Here is a 22,048-nt window from a genome sequence, read left to right as displayed (position 1 = left end):
AATTGGTTTAAGTGCAACACGTAGAGTAGAGTCTAGTATCACTTGGTTTATGTGCAACACTTACCCTGAGTCTAGTATCAATTGGTTTAAGTGCAACACTTAGAGTCTAGTATCACTTGTTTTAAGTGCAATACTTACCCTGAGTCTAGTATCAATTGGTTTAAGTGCAACACCTACCCTGAGTCTAGTATCACTTGGTTGAACGTTAGGATCAGTTCCGTAAATGTTGACCCCAATGGCGTTGGACACCTGGCGGTATCGAAGAGAAGCGTAAGCCAGGTATTGCCTAACAATGTCCTGACGTCTGAGTACGCTGTCCGAGCCATCGACAACAAAGAGTATGTCACGACAGCCTACAACGCAAAACACAATAAGTAAATCAAAGTTTTTTTTTCAAAGCTTCATTTCCTTAGCACATAAGTACAATTCTGTAAACATATCCAAGCCAGCCAAGGCGTCTACAGTCTAAATTGTTGACGTAGTGCTTGTTAGATATTCCATGCATCTGACATTTTAAGCTTTCGATGCTTGAATTATTGGGTAGCTAAATCCTGAGTCGCAGTGTGGCTTTAGGGCTGGGAGATTCACTACAGATATGATTTTATCCTTGCGACAGGAGATTAGCAGAGAACAAAAGCAACTGATTTAACCGAGGCTTTTGACCTTGTCAGCAGAAGCGGTCTGTTTGCTATATTAGAGAGAATTGGCTGTCAAAACAACCTACGGAAACTAGTGTCAGCTTTAAAATGGCAATATGCAGGGCACCGTACAGTCTGATAGTTCTGCCTCTAGGCCATTCTCCATCAAGAGTAAAACAATGATGGAGAGTCGAAACAATAATAGTTGAATCTATTTATATTGGGTTTAGTATTTAAGATGTAGGTCTATATTTTAAAAGCTTTTAAATATCTTATCTTATCTTATATGATACAGACGTTACTTCAAAAAAGAAGATGATTACGTCCTACGCGCCATGCATTTAGTTTAGTCATGCATATTAACCAATGACCTAAACTCCGTCAAGTCACTGGTTTTTCTGGCTAGCTCAGGCAACCCATTCCATGCTCTAATAGCGCTAGGTAAGAAGGAGCTTTTGTACAAATTTGTCCTAGCATATGAAATGAGGAATGTGCCTTTGTCTTTGTGTCTTTCTGAGTATTTTATTAAATTTTGTTATGGCATTTGAAGATTATGGTTGTCTTTTATGTATAATTGATACTTTACTATATTACTTTTAAGTCTTCTATATCCTGAAGGCTTTCTAAATTTAGTGATTTTACTAAAGTTGTTACTCTAGTCAAATATGAATATTCGTTTGTTATGAATCTCACTGCTCTATTTTGTGTCTGTTCCAGTTTCTTAATGTTTTCTTGATTTGAGGGGTCCAAAACAGAGGATGCATATTCTATTATTGGCCTAACCAAGGTTAAATAAGATATTCATGTTGGTCATCCTATAAGTCAAAATTTTATCTAATATCTGATTAATGAGCAAACAACAAAGAAACAGAAAAAAAAATGCTTTGCTAAAGCAAAAAAAAAAGGACAGCAAAAGGCACATAAAAATAGAAACATTTACCTGATCCTTTAGGGACTATCTCCAATACACGACCTGCAAAATATATGAACAAAAATGCAATATAAAAAAATGGGATGGGTTATATTACTTAAAGTTACGTTGTCAAAATGTTTTGGTTTTGTTTTTGTTTGCATCACTTTGAATAAAAAAAGAACAAGATGTATAAACTTATGTAAGATAGAAAGTAATTGAAATTAAAAAAAAAAATTATCATGGAAAACGATAATACGCTATTAAAGACATCGTACCTGGACAAGCCACAAGAGATTGCCAGTTAATAGCAGTTCTGTATTCTTGTACAACGTGAGAGATATCTTGAAGCAGCTGGAGTAGAGCGTCTTCCAACGAAAGAGAGATGATCAGAATTTCACGATCTTTGGCGATTTTGGCTTCCTAAAAAGTAAACATTATTTCTTTAAAACACAATACAATATATAGAAATATTTACTTCTGTTATTGGGTTAACCATATAGTTTTATTCTTTTTAACAGTCAAAACAATTTGCTCTCAATAATACAAACACAGAAGCAAGCAATATGCAATTTTGAGTGCAAATGCATTAATTAAATAAGCATGCAAATGTGGACGATATTAGTACGACGGGAAGGTGGGTGACAGTCTACTCATCGATTTTTAGGCAATAAAGATTAAAATAATTAATATATTTTGGGGTAAAGCTGCATGGCAGAAAATATTTGATTTAAGAGTTATTCTTTCTCCTAGGTAAGTAGCCAGTCATGGTTTAGACGCCAGTTACTCGCCTTAGCCCAGGCATGTCAAACTCATTAAGGTGTATGGGCCACATAGAAAACTTACTAAGACCTGAGGAGCAGCAAAAAAAATCTATTGCAAAACAGCCTACTAGTTTTTTTTTGTAAATTAGAAATAATGCAATAGAATACAATAATTAATGGCATACCTGTCCCTTAGTTAAATTTGTAGTACTATTGGCTAATTAAAAAATACTTTGATAACGCATTATTTTCTTTGTCCTGATGCTTAACATCTTTTTGAAGATACCATTTTATTAATGTCAGGTTGAAATTTGTTTGCCACTGACGCTTTCATCACAGATGACAAATTTTGATCAGATAATCTCGAACGGTGAGGTGTTTTTTGTAGCTTTTATTATGGAAAAGAACTGCTTACAGAGACCAGTGCATTCAAACATAGCTAGAATTCTGGCTGCAAATTTCCGCAATTCAACATACCGTTCAGGGTAAATAACTGTACAATTTTGGCACAGCCATTTCAATGTATTTCGATTTCAACTAAGAATCTGACTGATATTCTATCAGCTCTAGTTGCACATTTCCAGCAGCATTTTCAGAATCAAGTGAGAATGGAGATACAAAATACTAAAATTCTTGTTCTTATGCAACGAAGTCACGAAAACGGTCATTGAAAGCATCTACTAACGATTCTAGATGTAAGACATTCACCAAATGTCGCAACCGTATTTAATCTTTTTAGCTCCTGACACGTTGAGAAGTGAACAAAATTTTCACTTCATATTTGGTTTATCCACAGTCCTAATTTTGCTTGAAAGCATTTCACATGATCACACGCAGTTGTGACAATTTTATCTTTACTTTGAAGTTTCAAATTCAAGTCTTGCAGGTGACCAGTGGGATCAACTGCTAATGCCAAATCCTGAACACATTCGTCAGTTTGGAAATGTTCAACAGGTTCAACTTTCATGTTCAGAAACAATACGATTTCCTCACGCAGTGCAAACAATATCTTCAATATTATATGTCATGAGAGCCAGCGGACTTCTGTGTTGTAGGGAACTAATCAAATTCATGTTCAATGTCATCCAGAAACATTACACATTGGCGAGCATTAAAACCACGGGCACGAATAAAATTGAGAAGCGACTGAAAACGGTCTTATGACATGTTGGAGGTGTAATTGCTGTGCGCAGAATGTTTCTTGGTGAATGATGCACTGAAAATAAGCAAATTTAAAATTATCATCAGTCTCTCTTATTTTTGCAAGTAACTTTGCATCAAAACCATTTCATTTCATGGTTGGTGCGCCATACCTTGTTAGACTAGTTAGCTTTACCAAAGATAAATTGTACTGCATTATCACCTCCTGTCATTTCTCAAAAACACCCTCTCTTGTTGTGGTGTTATGCATAGAACAGATCTCAAGTAGTTCCTCGTGTATGTCAAAATGTATATAGCCAACTGTGCTACACCCTTTACATCAGTTGACTCATCGAGAGCCAATAAAAATAATTCAAAATCAGCTATTTTGTTCTTTAATTGTTCACGCAACCTGACTGACATGTCATTTATTCTTTCTGCCACAGTGTCACTAGTTAACGCTATTTCTTTGAATGCTTTCACCTTTTCTGGACAAATTACTTCGGCTCTAACGACACACTCCTTCATAAAATCACATTATTAAATGATTTGCATTGGCTTTCACTGCAGACTCACCCTCGTTGTTCAGTTTAACAAATACTATTTTTCAATTCAAGTAGCTTGTCATCTCTTGTTTTCCAGCGTAATAGTTTAACATTATTTTTATAATTTTTTAGGTGGCCAAGGGGGCCGCATGCAAGGTGGTCGAGGGCCGCATGCGGCCCCCGAACACCCAGTTTGACATGCCTGCCTTAGCCCCTCCTCCTGTCAGTGAAAACAGTTCCACGGGAGCAAATAGCAGAACCACACGTGAAGGCCAAGCCCAGGAGTTGAACTGCTTGTCAGAGGCTAAGACGCATGCCATTAGGAAGTTTTTTATGGGTAGTGTAGTGCTTATATCCATTTCAACTTCCTGCAATGACAATCTTGCAGGGGATATGTAGCGTTATGAATAACACGAAACAGGCCGAGTGCTGTAGTGAAAGAATTGCTGCAAGAAAAATGTTAGCGCTTCATCAGTCCTAACACCTAGCTATTCATAAATGTTAGCACTTCATCAGTCCTAACACCTAGCTATTCATAAATGTTAGCACTTCATCAGTCCTAACACCTAGTTATTCATAAACGTTAGCACTTCATCAGGCCTAACACCTAGCTATTCATAAATGTTAGCACTTCATCAGGCCTAACACCTAGCTATTCATAAATGTTATCACTTCATCAGGCCTAACACCTAGCTATTCATAAATGTTATCACTTCATCAGACCTAACACCTGGCTATTCATCATTCTTCTAATCTCTCTTCAACATTTACCCGTATCAAAACATTTAATAAAGAGTAAGAATAAAACAAACTAGTCGACCAGCGGCATACCATACGCCGCTATTTTGCAGGGCCGGTCTTAGGCCACTGCAACCTATGCGACCGCATTGGGCCCCGCACTTTCATAGGACCCGCGCTAATTTAAGGTTCATAAATTATTAAATTAAATCATTTTATAACTTAAAACAGATTTCCCGCGCCCTCCTGTCGATTTACCAGTAGCTTCTAGAAATCTCCCAAAATTGCAAAATATACAAAAAAGTCCTTAAAATATACGGAAATATGTAGACAAAAATTGTCATTTTGGGGTGTCATTCAATATGGAAAACGCCAATCCTACGCGCGATAAATAAAAACGGCATTATGCATTAGCCGTAATTGTGTAATCTGGTAAAAGAAGCTTCTCGCGCCTCAAACTAATGAAGAATTACTTGAGGTCAACAAATCTTAAAAATAGATTGAAACATTTGGTAATTCTTGCTATTGAGGGTGATCTATGTAGGAAACAGAATTATTATGATATACTGTATGACTTTGCTACACGCAAGGCTCGTAAAGTAATTGAATGAATAAAATGCATAGACGAATTTATTTTCTAATACAAACTCTTAAATTTCACTTATTATCCGCTTCCCCACCCAATCTTGGCCCCGCGAAATCCGTTTCGCATAGGGCCCCACCCTGCTAATTAGTGACGGGTGAATATACATAGTAGATTACTTGTTCTCTTTCCATGACTTCTTGGTCACAATGGTTAAGTCCGGCGCTGCTATTTAGTGTTTGTAAAATGTTTGTAAAATGTTTTACATAATTCGGATGTTTCTTTAGAGTTGAAGAACGAAGGGGGGTGGGAGCGGGCAGGGTTTGATTAAGATAAATCCAAACGACAGTCCAGCGCGCAAACCGCACGACCAGGAAGCCATCCGTAGTGACCGGTGAATACTTGTTTCCCCCCCCCCCCCTCTTGAGCGACGAAGAGAATTATATATATAGATTAGAACAAATGTCCATCAAAACTACTACTTATAATATTTTTAAGCCGTTTTTTTTCTTTTTAGTAATCTATGCATTCTTAATGGTTCCAGTAGTCCCAGTACAGTCTGGCTAAAAAAAAGAACACTTTAAATAACTAAAGTTTAATCCTGTAGAGAAATGTGAGACCAATGAGTTTTTTAATCATTGTCTTATTTTTATGTGTCTGCAAATCAAAGCTAAATGTAAAAAATAAAGGATTATCATCGAATTTTTTTAAAAAATTGTTTTCATAACAACTAAAATTTATACTGCATTAAACAGATATTCAAATCTCACCGAAATAGTAGCTCGTTGGTTGTCAGGGTTACCGTCGGATAATAAAACAATGACATTTCCGCTTCTTTCACCATTGTAAGCTCTATACTCCTGGCTAGAATACTCTAATAAAATTTGTCTGAAATGATAAAATATTAATATAAAATTATTGTACTGAACACTACAGCATCATAGACTTTAATCAGAAACTATTTTGTACACAAATTAGACATAATCGTATATGATTTCTACCTGGCTCTCCTGAGCGCCACAGGGATAGCAGTTTTCCTTCTGGGCTGTTTCAGAGCGTTTACCTGCTTGATCAGGTCTTCAATCTCACTGGGAGTACGTGCCTTGATGACGATTTCTTCTGTGACGTCACTGTCAATAATAAAGATTTTGATCACATTTTGTAAGCGAAACATCCCCCAGTAATAAGGTCAACAGAACATTTAGACCAGACTAGTGGCATTTGTCAAATGTTATTCCTTAAATAAAGTTTTTTTTAAAGTTTGTATTGGAACGTTATGCATCACACAACAATTTTTGACTTAATAATCTGAAGAGTATTTGTGTACTAAAGCTAAATACAAGTCAAAGTCACCAGCTAAATACAAGTCAAAGTCACCAGCTTAATACAAATCAAGTGACTTGACGTTGAACCTACCTAAAGAGTATGACCCCTACATGAGCATCAGAGTAGGTTGTTGTGACAGTTCTGATTTCTCTGACTAAGGCTGTTTTGGCGTAAGTGAAGCCAATGGGCGACACACTGTCAGAGCCGTCCAGTACAAACATTACGTTAGGTGGACACTTTGTGACTTGAGAAAAAGAGACACATATAATTCTTTATGATTGAAGATAAAAAAACACATAAAATATATTCTTTATGACTGAAGATTAGAACATTTAACATTAGATACTTTATGACTAAAGATTAAGATAGTTACTTAATGACTGAAGATAAAGAGACACATTAGATACTTTATGATTGAAGGTAAAAAAAAAATAGATTGTTACTTTATTACTGAAGATAAAGAGACATTGGATAGTTATTGTATGACTGAAGATAAAGATACATTAGATAGTTTCTTTTTGATTGACAATAAAGTGACAATGTAGTTATTTTACAATTGAAAATAAAGCGACACATTAGATAGTTTAGATTAAAAATATAGAAACACTTTACATTTTATGATTGAAGATAAAAGCACATAACATTAGATACTTATTAACAGAAAGGATAAAAACATAAATGAAAAATCTTATTGTTAACATAGACCTAAATATAACTTTCCTTTTCTTTTTAATTTGTTCTTAAACCAGTGTCAAATTACTTAGAAATACTGTCCCAATTTAATGCTAATTAGAGTTTTAGCTCACCTAAATTATCATTATATCTTATTTCCGTCTTTTGAGAGTTGGTTCCGCCATTGCTTACTAAACCTTTTAACCAATCAAAAAGGTTAAAGGCTGTTTGGAGATCTTGTGGATCGTGGGCTTGGACTCCAGCCTCGCAGGTGCAAACCAGGGCAACCAGAAGCGTAATAGAATATAGGAGTCTCATCATCTGTAATGGACATAGTTTGTTCAATATAGTGAAACACAGTCGTTAACTAGGAAGCATTACAGTACATAATCTACTTGGTGTTGTGTTATAGTACAGTACTAGATCTACTTGATGTTGTGTTATAGTACAGTACTAGATCTACTTGGTGTTGTGTTATAGTACAGTACTAGATCTACTTGATGTTGTGTTATAGTACAGTACTAGATCTACTTGGTGTTGTGTTATAGTACAGTACATAATCTACTTGGTGTTGTGTTATAGTACAGTACATAATCTACTTGGTGTTGTGTTATAGTACAGTACATAATCTACTTGGTGTTGTGTTATAGTACAGTACTAGATCTACTTGGTGTTGTGTTATAGTACAGTACTAGATCTACTTGGTGTTGTGTTATAGTACAGTACTAGATCTACTTGGTGTTGTGTTATAGTACAGTACTAGATCTACTTGATGTTGTGTTATAGTACAGTACTAGATCTACTTGATGTTGTGTTATAGTACAGTACTAGATCTACTTGGTGTTGTGTTATAGTACAGTACTAGATCTACTTGGTGTTGTGTTATAGTACAGTACTAGATCTACTTGATGTTGTGTTATAGTACAGTACTAGATCTACTTGATGTTGTGTTATAGTACAGTACTAGATCTACTTGATGTTGTGTTATAGTACAGTACTAGATCTACTTGATGTTGTGTTATAGTACAGTACTAGATCTACTTGATGTTGTGTTATAGTACAGTACTAGATCTACTTGATGTTGTGTTATAGTACAGTACTAGATCTACTTGGTGTTGTGTTATAGTACAGTACTAGATCTACTTGATGTTGTGTTATAGTACAGTACAAAATCTACTTGATGTTGTGTTATAGTACAGTACTAGATCTACTTGGTGTTGTGTTATAGTACAGTACAAAATCTACTTGGTGTTGTGTTATAGTACAGTACTAGATCTACTTGATGTTGTGTTATAGTACAGTACTAGATCTACTTGGTGTTGTGTTATAGTACAGTACTAGATCTACTTGATGTTGTGTTATAGTACAGTACAAAATCTACTTGATGTTGTGTTATAGTACAGTACTAGATCTACTTGGTGTTGTGTTATAGTACAGTACAAAATCTACTTGGTGTTGTGTTATAGTACAGTACTAGATCTACTTGATGTTGTGTTATAGTACAGTACTAGATCTACTTGGTGTTGTGTTATAGTACAGTACTAGATCTACTTGATGTTGTGTTATAGTACAGTACTAGATCTACTTGGTGTTGTGTTATAGTACAGTACATAATCTACTTGGTGTTGTGTTATAGTACAGTACATAATCTACTTGGTGTTGTGTTATAGTACAGTACATAATCTACTTGGTGTTGTGTTATAGTACAGTACTAGATCTACTTGGTGTTGTGTTATAGTACAGTACTAGATCTACTTGGTGTTGTGTTATAGTACAGTACTAGATCTACTTGGTGTTGTGTTATAGTACAGTACTAGATCTACTTGATGTTGTGTTATAGTACAGTACTAGATCTACTTGATGTTGTGTTATAGTACAGTACTAGATCTACTTGGTGTTGTGTTATAGTACAGTACTAGATCTACTTGGTGTTGTGTTATAGTACAGTACTAGATCTACTTGATGTTGTGTTATAGTACAGTACTAGATCTACTTGATGTTGTGTTATAGTACAGTACTAGATCTACTTGATGTTGTGTTATAGTACAGTACTAGATCTACTTGATGTTGTGTTATAGTACAGTACTAGATCTACTTGATGTTGTGTTATAGTACAGTACTAGATCTACTTGATGTTGTGTTATAGTACAGTACTAGATCTACTTGGTGTTGTGTTATAGTACAGTACTAGATCTACTTGATGTTGTGTTATAGTACAGTACAAAATCTACTTGATGTTGTGTTATAGTACAGTACTAGATCTACTTGGTGTTGTGTTATAGTACAGTACAAAATCTACTTGGTGTTGTGTTATAGTACAGTACTAGATCTACTTGATGTTGTGTTATAGTACAGTACTAGATCTACTTGGTGTTGTGTTATAGTACAGTACTAGATCTACTTGATGTTGTGTTATAGTACAGTACAAAATCTACTTGATGTTGTGTTATAGTACAGTACTAGATCTACTTGGTGTTGTGTTATAGTACAGTACAAAATCTACTTGGTGTTGTGTTATAGTACAGTACTAGATCTACTTGATGTTGTGTTATAGTACAGTACTAGATCTACTTGGTGTTGTGTTATAGTACAGTACTAGATCTACTTGATGTTGTGTTATAGTACAGTACTAGATCTACTTGATGTTGTGTTATAGTACAGTACTAGATCTACTTGATGTTGTGTTATAGTACAGTACTAGATCTACTTGATGTTGTGTTATAGTACAGTACTAGATCTACTTGATGTTGTGTTATAGTACAGTACTAGATCTACTTGATGTTGTGTTATAGTACAGTACTAGATCTACTACCAACAAAAACACCTCAAATATTTTGTTTATTTCTTCATGAGCTAAGTAATAGTCTGCAGTGTGTAAACAATGTTTTGACTGAGATGCAAAGATCACAATGACAATAGATATTAATAGATCATTAACAAGTGCTCAGATTGCCACATCGCAACTTGCGGTTAGTTAGGTACTTCAACGAGTCGTCCTTCGTCCGACTAAGAGTGTGGCTTTAGTCCAAATAATAGTTGTTATTTTAGGTCAATTTGACATTCAATAATGAACACCGTGGTACGGCTATTCAATCGTTGAGTAATTTGAAGTGTTAGCGTAATTTTGGGTTTTCTAACTGATTAGTCATCTCCTCGATGATCCAATGTTCAGTTTTAAGAAATAGTTCAGTATCAACAGAGTTCCTCTTATTAATAATTTTGTTTCAATAATGTTTGTATTTGGTATGTTGCAATAATGTTTGTATTTGGTATGTTGCAATAATGAATTTTTGGCTTGGATGTTTCCCAACTATTAGTTTATTGTTTTATTTCTTTAAATGTTTATATCTTAGAACAGTTGCATTAAATCACACACACACTCACAGACTTATTGTTTAGTCCTATTGTTACAGTTCTTGACTGCCTGGTCGCTTAAGCCCATCCTCTTCCTGGGCACAAAAACGTCTCGTGACAACACTGATGTTGGCTTGATTCCGGGACATGATGTAACCAACTAGATTTAGACACGATGTTGCAGGTGAGATCTAGGCACTAGCAAGCAGGACGTAAATCAACAATTCTTTGAATGCATGCAACGTGCGCTGTGTGTATACAACCAAACAAAAAACTCCCCAAAATGTCATCCTACAACTTCTAAGCTCCACCAAGAACATGACGGGAATAATAGATATACTGATTTATTTATTTTTACTACACACCCTTCATTCCAATTTCTCTAACACTACCAGGGACAGTAAACAATTCAGCTGCAAACAATTAGGCTAAACTATTCCTCAACTCTAAACTAATCACCCTCTTACAATTTGATGACATTCATGTACTAAACTTTTTTGTATGCCTCTTCTTAAAATCTTAAAATTTCTAATTTTTTTAATTTTCATTTATTATTATTTAATAAACAAGTTTGATCTGAAAGGCATTGATGTCCATCATGATATATAGAGTATATATACACATTGTTTTAAATGTAACAAAAATATTTTCAAAAATAATTCACACGACAGTCACCAAATTCCATGAGCCAAGGAGGATTTTGAGTTTAAAACCCTCTCCAAAATATTTTATACGATTTTATATTTTAAACCCCCTCTTCAATATAATTCTAAAGCTTAAAGCAGTCACCAGAATCTATGAGCGTAGCCAAAAGGGGTTTTGAGTTTAAAAAACACTTACAGAAGGCTATAAGTTAAACCCCCATCCAGAGGGTTTTGAGTTTAAAACCCCCTCTATTGGGGTTTGAAGCTAAAAACCACGTCTTCTTTATTAGATTAATGCAAATTAGTCATAAAATTCAATGAGTGTAGCCAAGGGGGGATTTGAGTTTAACCCCCTCCAGAGGGCTTTAAGTTTAAAACCCCTCCAGATGGTTTTCAGTTTAAAACATATCCATAAAGTTTTGAGTTTAACCCCCCCGCCTTTTTACAGAGTGTATTGAGGTTAAAACCACCTCTTTAATATTATTCTAAAGCAAACTACAGTCACCTAAGTCTATGAGTGTAGGTAAAAGGGTTTTTGAATTTGTTAAAAAAAAAATTCCTGTGATTTTCTAGCTTAATACCCCCCAACAGATGTTTTTGACGATAAAACTTCCTTTTCAATTGAAAATCTAAAGCAAAAAATTGTCTCCAAATTCCATGAGCGTAGCCAAGAGGTGTTGCAAATTTTTACCATTCGATGGGCTCCATTATTTAAGTGCAGTGAATGGCATATTTGTTTTTTTGAACTAAAAATTTTTATTAAAAGGATAATGCACTGTAGATACCTCAGAATATGCATTTTTTTACGTGTGTGTTTTAAATACCGGAAATAGTAGGCCTACTTGGCACGGGGGTTCCGCCCTGGACCCAGCTGGGGGAGGTCATATCGCTCCCCAGACCCCCTGGCTGGCAATGCCGGGATGTCTACAGTCTTTCCACTACCTCCAAGAAGAACTTATTCAAGGGTACAATAAACGTCTTCCGAAATAATGAAGGATCGGAATGTAATAAATATTAATTACGTACACAGACATGCACATATTTATATATATAAACAATATAATAATATATAAAAATCCCACAAAACCCATTTCCAAAAAAAAAATCCTGGCTACGCCCATGTCATACATAGTTCACAAAGTTTCATATCGTACATAGTTCTCAAAGTTTGAGAGAGAAAAGAAAAAGACTTTGACATGGGAGAGATGGGGTTACAAAATACCTGGCCCTAACGGAGGAATAATTGTTCACACCTCAAGTGCGAAGCTCAGCTTAAACATAATTACCCTACGACATTTTCAGCAGAGAGTCTTTGAAGTTGTTGCTGGCAGACGGACTGACAGATGGTAGACTAAGTATTTGCTGGTCCACATAAACGATGTTAGAACTCTTTAGTGGACTCTGAAGGTCACCAGGTGTTGGGATATAGTGTAGGCCTATTACCCTCTTCCTTTCCATCATAGTTTGGCTTTGTACAGAAATACATTGAAAGTGGAGGAAAGAGTATATACAGGGAGTGAAATGTGCCCAGAAGAGAGGAGGCGAGATAGGTGTCATAGGTAATGACCAGTACGAAGGATACGATTGCCAGACGCATGACGCCAACGAACAGTGCTCGGTGCTGGTTTTGTCTTCATTTGTTTGACTTTTCCTGCGTCAATGGGAGATGTGTCACCCAAATCACCGAACAAGCTAAGATACTCTTAAAAAATATATCTTGAGAAATTGGGTTAGGGTTAGATGAGATTTTTTTTATGGTAGAAATTACAGTTTTTCAACAGAATTAGTTACATATCTTTATGATTTAAGTTACTTATTGATATTTTAATTAATCATTATATCATGTCGCCCCCTGTTGGTATAATAGTATACATAGGCTACTTGTGCCTCGAATGTCAGTCACACTTCAGGATCGGCCCTTACCCTCATGTAAATTTATTTTACTAAATTTGACCTGCCTTTGTTAATAGGATAAATAATGTGCTTTAGATGTCAGGAGAATGTGTTTCTGCAGTTTTAAGAATGGAAGAAAATGTTTGGCGTCAGGGCGAACGCCGCTGGGCGAGCTTACGGCGTTCTCCCTGACCACCTAGCTGTCTGTGCGTTTATACATATGGTTAAGGTTTGCTGGGCGTTAGTGTTAGGATTTGAATAAAAATCGCCCCCCCCCCCCCAATTCTTCTAAAGGTTCTGGATCCACTAGTGTTGTGAAAAGAAGAATGAACTATCTATTTATATCTATACGAGAACCGGAAGTATGACACATACACTAAGTGTGAAAAAAATGTTTGCTTTTACAGAATTCTACACGATTCAAATAAAAGAAACCTACACCAGTGAATCATATCCAAATACCAACGAATCTGCTAATCCATTGTTTGTCGGATCTGCATATTCGCAAATAATATTTAAGAGGTGATTTAATTTTGATGGTCAAAAGTAATAATGTTTCAAAGATTCATTTGCCGTAAATTTAAATTAAATAAAAAATAGTAGATTAGTTTTAGTATGTTAAAACATTACAATATTAATCAAAACGTTTGGAAATGAAAATCTACACTTTTGTTTTACACTTTAAGTTTAGAAATTGAAATTCTACATCTTAATCTAGTCTATTTTAGTATAAACTAGATCTAGAAATTCTAGATCTAGACTCTAAAATAATTTTAATTAGAATATAAATCCAGATCTAGATCTAGTTTTAAAAAATCTAGATTAGATCTAAATCAAGATATCATTCCTTTTATAAACGCGAGTCACATAAGGAGGCTTAATAAACATTACTATACCGAGTTCTTTTTTCGTTTCATTTTAAGAATTAATTCCATATAACGTCATAGGGAAAAAAAAACACTATGTCACACGGCCTAGCTAGACTAAAAATCACCTTCATCATTACGAGCCATTTATCGAGTGTTCATAGACTTTGGTGCACCGAGTGCGTTCTTTAAGCATTTCATTTAAAGAATTCATTCCATATGATGTCAAAGGTAAAAAAAAAAACCACTACGTCACACAGCCTAGCTAGACTAAAAATCTCCTTCATCATTACGAGCCATTTATCGAGTGTTCATAGACATTGGTGCACCGAGTGCGTTCTTTTAGCATTTCATTTAAAGAATTCATTCCATATGACGTCAGAGGGAAAAAAAACACCACTACGTCACACGGCCTAGCTAGACTAAAAATCACCTTCATCAATAAGAGCCATTTATCGAGTGTTCATAGACCTTGGTGCACCGAATGCGTTCTTTTAGCATTTCATTTAAAGAACTCATTCCATATGACGTCAAAGGAAAAAAAAACACTACGTCACACGGCTTAGTTAGACTAAAATATGTTTTCATTAATACGAGCAATTTTTCGAGGGTTAATAGACATTGGTGCACCGAGTGCGTTCTTTTAACATTAGCCTACATTTAAAGGGTCCATTCATATGACGTCAAAGAAAAAAAATTCCATTACCTCACAATAGGCTAGTACCGGTACCATAAAAAAAAAGTCTTTATTTACACGAGATATTTAACAAGGGTTCATAGACATTGGTGCACTGAGTTCTAATAGAATTTATTTAAAAAGGATCAAAGCCGCATTGTTTTGGCGTTTTGTCTGTCAGTCGGTCTGTCCGTCATCTTGATATAAAAAAAGAACCACTAAAAGTTATTAAAAATTGATTAACCTTTATTTTACGTTTCAAAACATCGCAATAATTTTTAGGTATGAACACAATTGAAAAGTTTATATAATAGATTGTTCCGGATGTTTGTATAAATAGTAAAATAAAAAGAGAATTTCAGATAAATGTAATACCGTTAATTAAATTTTTTGGATGGTCTCGTATAAAAATTAGATGTACTACAGCCATGTGGAGAGATTTTCATACCTTACTTTGGTGTTTGGATTTTTTTTTCCTTAAAAATCGGAACATAATATTAACGATAATTAGATTTTTACATGTTTTAGGTAGAAAGTTAAATGTACTTTAAGAGAGTAGTGAGTTAAAATATTTTTCATAAAAATCCGTAAAAACATTATTTCGTAAATGAGAAGATTATTTGTTTATTAATTAGAAGAGGGAGTTCAAACACTGGGATCCTATATTCTTCTCAAAACCTAGCTTATACTTAACCAGCGGATACTGCTGTGTTACAGAACATCGGAATGTTTGTTTCCAAATCATGTACTTCTAGGAACTGCCCTAACTATAAGTTTGATCGCTGAGATAATTGAATCAATAATTCCGCAAGGTTGTCATTGCCGGAAGTGGTAATGGATGTAAGCACTCCACTACCTATAAAATGCTTCCAAATGGCATGCGTCTCGAATAGCCTCTGACCACCAGTCCAACTCAAAAACAATGCTAAGACGATAATGCTACAGAGAGAGACCAGAAACACCAGACAGGGATACAATGAAACAAGAAGAAGGGCCACAAAAGTTGTCAGAAAGAAAAATGGGAATGGAAAAAATCGAAGACCATGTCCTGTCTATGCCAATAAATAATTGTGCAAACTTTCAGCTTGATCCGAGAATGTATTAGTTCCAACTTTTTATCAGACAGACAGACGGACAGAGTGAGTTCATATAAAGCAGTGATGCCCAAAATACGGCCCGCGACGTGCTTCCATCCGGCCCGCCGAAACGTTGGCACAAAATATAGAAAAGTTCCTTCCCCCCCTTAAAAAAAAATGTTCAAAATTTATCTTTACCTACGATATTGTCCTCACTTTTTTTTCCAAGGCATTTAACATTTGTGCGTTCATGAAATAGGACTATAGAATCTACTAGGAAAAGTGAACGGATCTTTACTTTTTGTAGAAAATGATACCATTGCTAGCCAACATGTTTGTTTGTATAAAGAAAGTCTGTGGCTGTTTAAAAAAAACAAAACAAGAACAACACAATATAAACAGAACTCACGCCATTTTTTTAAGTGTAAAAAGAAAATCCAAATATCCCAATACTTCAATGTAAGTACTAGATCCTCGGGTTTGAAATAAAATAGTTTCAGGCCAATTTCATTAAGTTTTTTTTGTCTTTTCCATCATATGGCCCGCGACACTAGTGTTGGAAATTAAAATGGCCCGCAGATTGAATTAGGTTAGGCATCACTGATATAAAGCATTGGCATTGTAAAGATATACTGCTGAGGGAGGAACTATTGCTAGACTGTATAAGTTATTAAGGCATGTTATTGAAGGGAATAGTTCTGATTTCACTGCAACTTCTCTTGGGAAATAACTGTTGACTCTTTCGCAACTTTTCCACATCTGTTTTGGTCTTCTGTCTTTAATTAATTAAAATAAAGTCGTAACAGTCTGCATAAGTCAAACCAGTTCAAAACAGGATTTTAGTATGCGTCTTGAATTGATCTCAAATAGTCTTCAAGACATTTGTTTCTTCCAATACAAATCCATGGTTTGTGAGTTTGACAAGAAAAAAAAAAAGCAAGACGGATGTGAACTACTAATTCAACATACTCCACTTCTCCCTACTCCTCCCCAAAGCTAACTCTTCATCTAACTAAAGGGCACGTGATGTGTGGAGCTCGAGAGGAAAGTCTATAGGAAGAAGAAAGTTTAACTTAAGTACATCTAGATCTACTCGTCACATCTGAACATTGACAAACACAAGATGAAATCAAGGAATGATGTAAATCTGACTGGAACTAATCTCTCTCGCTATTCTTAGAAGAATCTACAAGCGTGCTGGTTACAGTGAGAGGCAGTAACTAATCAAATAATAGTAATAGTGTAACGTCACGAGTTGCGCGTAAGCTTATGTGCTAATATGCGTTCTTTTAACGGCGTTAAATTGATGTTTGTATTTTTAAAAATATACTTTGGATGATGGCACAATTATGACAGTGCACATTTGAAAATTAAAATGTATGTATAAATGTGAATGTTCGTGTGAATGTGTCATAGTATTTGATTGGTTGGAACAGCTAAAGTAGAACGTATAGAGCAAAGAGTATGCTGTAGTTAGTAGACCTATATATATATATATATAGGGCCGCTGCTGCCTATTGTGCAACGTGTGCATTGCACGCTACTACCTACTAACGACCGAATGTAAGGGGCGGCCAAATCATAATTCCAATGTTCCAAGTTAACTTTATTTTAAATTTTTTAGCTTAATAGCAAAAATTACTCAAATATTTTATTATTTAATTTAAATTCTAATTATTGCATTATCCTTTTAAAATCATTTTAAAAAAACGATATTCGTACATAAGAAGCTATTTTGGAATACTTTAATAAGAAAAAATGGAGCGGCGCGCCAGAGATTCTTACGGGCTTTTCCATACGTCGCCTAATCATTTCTGACCTTGGATTTGACGAGCAGAAAAAGTTTATACAAAAATGAATTTAATTCATTAGGAGCTTTTGGTACAAGTTCAAAAAAAAAGGGGGGGGCGGCATTTTTTAATTTCGCACGCAGGCGGCTACAACCCTCGCGTCGGCCCTGTATAGATATAGATAGATAGATGGATAGATAGATAGATAAATAGATAGATAATAATAATAATAATAATAATCTTTATTATCCGTAAGATAGATAGATATAGATATAGGTCTTTTTTGTGACGGTACGCACCAGTACGAACTACCAGCACCTTTTTCAGTGTGGGAAAAAAGTATTACTTTTCTAGCATTTTAACGTTTATTATTAATTTGTTAGTAGTTAAAAGTTAGGCGATCCATCACCGAGTACAGGCACCTATTTGTTTTTACAATATACAGAGAGAGACAGAGATGATAGATAGATAGATAGATAGAGGGATAGATAGATAGATAGAGGGATAGATAGATAGATAGATAGATAGATAGATACGTTCATGTACAGCTAGATCTTCACTGGGGCTCTCGAGTAAAGTACTGCACTTGCTCTGACGTAATCAATGGTTGGTCTACCTTCTCTCACCTTTCGAAGGTTTTCTTTGGATTCAAGAAAGACAGCAAGTCATTCAACTGGATGTCCTCGCACTATGGTCTGCATCAACAGTTGAAATGAACAGAGACAGTCAGTTGCTCGCTTAGAAAATAAATACGTAACTAACTAGAGACAAAAGTGTGTTGTCTTAGCGAGCAAGAAAAACAAAGAAATTTGTCAACTTGAAAAGTGTCTAAGAAACGTCATTATGATATTGACATTCCAACAACAAAAAACACAATGAAAAAGTGGAGAAAGAGATATAGCCACTTTTTCTCCCCACCCAACCCTGTCTCTTTCTCTCTTTAAACTAAATGAGAAATGTTTTGAAACGAAATACAAATGTGTGTGTGTTTACATATGCCAACGATTTATTAATAAGAAAGACAATGTAGATTATTGTAGATAAGGATCATATTCTTGACACAAATTTGTAATTGTAAAAATCATCTAACAAAATGTGCACCACGCATACATACTTCCGTGTTTCACGACACGAAACTGAATACCTATATGCCGTTCCCTGTTACACTCATTCCACATTTTGACGTAGAAAAACTAACAAATTGATAAAAAAAAAAACTTTAAAAGATTAATTAAGAACACCCCTGTATGTATTTTTACAAAGCTTATATCAGCAGTCTGTTAAAAAAGATTTTAAAATTTTGTAAACTTTATTTCTTCCACATTCAATCACGGATCAAGTTGAAATCTGCAGTTATTTCTTTGACCTGACAAAACAGGAATTAATTTAAAAAAAAAACAATTAGTTTATTAACTAAGGTAAATTAATTATTTATTTGCTATTTAAGAAAAGAAAGAAATTATACTTAACATATGTGGTGGTATAAGTTGAATTAGCCCCCTTTAAAGAGGCTTGACCTCTCGAGTTCGAATTTAAGTCGTACACACATTGTTTAGATGCATTTAAAAAGCGATCACATTCACGGTGACAGTCAACCACATACCCGCCCCCTTCCCAACTGATCCAAACAAGTGATCGGATCATAGCACATTGAGAAAGCTAAAAATCTGAAATTATGCTAAACAAAAACAATTAGTGAAAATATTTCTAGTCGCAAAGATTTATGATTGTTAGTCTAGATCTATTACGAATTTAATTACATGACTAATCCAAAATAATTGATATAATTACACTTAATATAATCTTTGTTATTGTTTTTGTTGTTTTTTAAATTTGTGTTTGTTTTTCTTTTTACTGTTTGAGTTTTAAGGAGATTAAGTTTCAAAAATAAAATGCATCAAAAAGTCTACGCAGGTAAAACAAGCTTAGATATGGGTCTTTACTGAATGAGAGGTAAAGAATTGTAGTTATTAAATCTACAAATAAAAGTCAAAAAGAAATGTTCAAAGTTACCTGATACTCCGGAGCAAAAAGGAAAAAAAAAGAATGTAAATATATTCTAGCCTCAGGTTTTAATTATCATCAGCACAAAGTCTTCAGTACCCCAAGTCTTCACAGTTCATGTCCTAACAGAAAGCTCAACAGGAAAGAAAACAAGCGAAAAAAGAGACACACTAGAGAGGATCCAAAAAGTGTACTGGACAAAATGAACTTACATGTTTGGTGTACAAAGTGAGAACCTCGTCAAGTCCTGGAGGGATAAACACGTCTTGGCTTTCAGAAGATCTCACTCTTTGCTTACGGCTTACACACTCTCTGTAGGCTCTTTGCACACCTTGGTGGGTTTTTTTCCAGACGACGAAACAAAAAGTTACAACAGCTGGGAAGTTTGTTTTGATGTAGTTCGATCAAGGTTAGGACACTTTCTTAAATCTCTTATAGAACAGTTACTCAATGATTTCTCTTAGTTTGTACTGGTACTTCTTTTTTTCTCTCTTATAGTTGCTTTCAAATGTGGTCCAAAATGTTGTTAGATGTTTAAAATGTTGTTAGATATTTTCTTATGTTTTTGTTTCTTGTACCTCTTCTGAAACAAACATTTAGCAAAGATAAATGGTTTATTACTGGCATTATGTCCTCGTAGCATGATAATGGCATATAAGCTGTTCAATCCAGAGTCATTTTAGCATATGTTTTAACTATGTTGTCGCGTGGTGTAAGCGTCAAGGTCTCAAGAGATGTGTAAACGGGAAATTTACTTACACAATGATTTTGCGAAAATTCAAGCTCAAATAGAAGATAGGAGAATAAAAGGGAGTTAATTAGAAATGATTTTTATTTTACTTTATGTGTTCGAGATGTTTCTTTTGGAAAATGTATAAAAGGGTAGACAAATTTATATCCGGTTCCTACAGTTAATAAGTTTGAAGCTTCATGTTAAATACTTTGTAAATCTATTTTGAAGTTTGTAATGTTTTTTTTTTCAATCTTTTCGTGCGTTCTACTGCATTTTATTTCGTAAAGATTTCTGTTATTTCCCATCTAAATATATATATGCAAGACTCTGGGTCATTAGATTAATCTTCTAAATATACTAGGACTTATTAACCATCTAATCAATTGAAACGTCAAATATTTCTATTATAAAATAAATATTTAAAGACATTCGTTTCACTCATTATTCTCGTATATTATGCATGGATTGTTTCTAGTGCGAAATATTTATTTAGTTCTTTCTTATTGTACAATACATGTACGATCTTTTTGAGTAAAGTAGTTTATGCAAACTAGCTCGACCTATGTATAGAAAAATCAGGCACAAAGATTGTCTTTATTCAAGAAACATTTTAAAATTAATGAGAGGATAAGAGCTGTTAAGAACAATTATTATTTTTGTTTTTCTGAAATGCTTAATTTTTCTTTCATCTTATCAAAATCAATGGCACTAACATTAGCAATAGAACTTCAAACTGTCAGAATGAAATTTAATAACTAGAATTAAGAAAGTATATATATATATATATATTGAAAAAGGTGCCGCTACGCCGTACCGGGGCGTACCTTTACAAAGAAATGTATAATATATATTTTATATATATGTATATATATATATATATATTTATATATATGTATATTATTTTAGAATTGAAAATGGTATGGTGCGACAAACAATGTCAAAGTCTGCTGCATTAATTAATATTTCTTGAAATTGGCATTGCTTAGTTGATTCATATGAAAATTAAAACTTGAAAGTGACATTGCTTAGTTGATTCATTCCACAATTAAAACAAATATTCACCTTGTTCAATTACAAAGTTGGATATTCATGTTTGTTGACTATCAGAATTGATACATTTTAAATACATAAACAAAGTCAAGAGCCTTAAATATTTTGAGGTTTAATTTTTGTGAACTGTCATTAAAGTTTAGAATAAAAAACACAATTGTCACCTACCTTGATCCTTGGCTCGAGCCAGCGAGCCGCATACAGGTGTGCTAAGAGGGAGACACTTTTATATGACAGGGCGGGGAAGGTAAAATAGAGGGATGGGTTAAAGTAGGTAACTCTCGCCATCTTCAGCCTCCCAAACCTCTCAATGCCAGGGCTGGAATGTGTTGCGCTCATGCGTAGTGAAAGAGAAGGGATAGGTTAAGGAAGGCTTCCCCCCCCCCCCACGTTATTATCCTCCTATGTCCTGACCATACTCAGGTGCAACAAGTGAGCCACGGTCTATTACGTTGGTTTCACGGAGAACCTTTAAAAAAACAATATTGACATAGGGATAAAATATTGGAGAATAAACGTTAATAACCACATTAGCATTGTTGTATAATGTCATTGAAAAGTCTTGTACAAGGCATAGCAAATGATAGTTTCCTCCAAACATTCATTATCAAGATAAAAATAATGAAACGAAATACAAATCTATATG

The 22,048-nt window shown here is 34.6% G+C and overlaps 1 protein-coding gene across 11 annotated transcripts in view; it reads right to left on the bottom strand.

Annotated features, from left to right (window-relative positions):
• LOC106071320 (balbiani ring protein 3-like) overlaps positions 1–21,661 on the bottom strand; it is a 79,880-nt gene extending 58,219 nt beyond the window's left edge. For all 11 annotated transcript variants that reach the window (XM_056005609.1, XM_056005610.1, XM_056005616.1 and 8 more), the window contains exons 1-9: positions 21,571–21,661; positions 19,832–20,202; positions 7,451–7,637; positions 6,735–6,888; positions 6,320–6,448; positions 6,089–6,206; positions 1,827–1,971; positions 1,579–1,611; positions 178–353 (exon numbers count right to left, since the gene is read on the bottom strand). In XM_056005609.1, coding sequence (XP_055861584.1) covers positions 178–353; positions 1,579–1,611; positions 1,827–1,971; positions 6,089–6,206; positions 6,320–6,448; positions 6,735–6,888; positions 7,451–7,637 — 942 coding nt within the window. In that variant the 5' untranslated portion in view covers positions 19,832–20,202; positions 21,571–21,661. The remainder of the gene's footprint in view (positions 1–177; positions 354–1,578; positions 1,612–1,826; positions 1,972–6,088; positions 6,207–6,319; positions 6,449–6,734; positions 6,889–7,450; positions 7,638–19,831; positions 20,203–21,570) is intronic.
• Positions 21,662–22,048: the final 387 nt, after the last annotated feature.

This window comes from Biomphalaria glabrata, chromosome 12 (assembly GCF_947242115.1).
Source record: "Biomphalaria glabrata chromosome 12, xgBioGlab47.1, whole genome shotgun sequence".
Taxonomy (NCBI): domain Eukaryota; kingdom Metazoa; phylum Mollusca; class Gastropoda; family Planorbidae; genus Biomphalaria; species Biomphalaria glabrata.
Note: the sequence above shows the minus strand (reverse complement) of the source record. Positions and strands in the feature narration are given on the sequence as shown.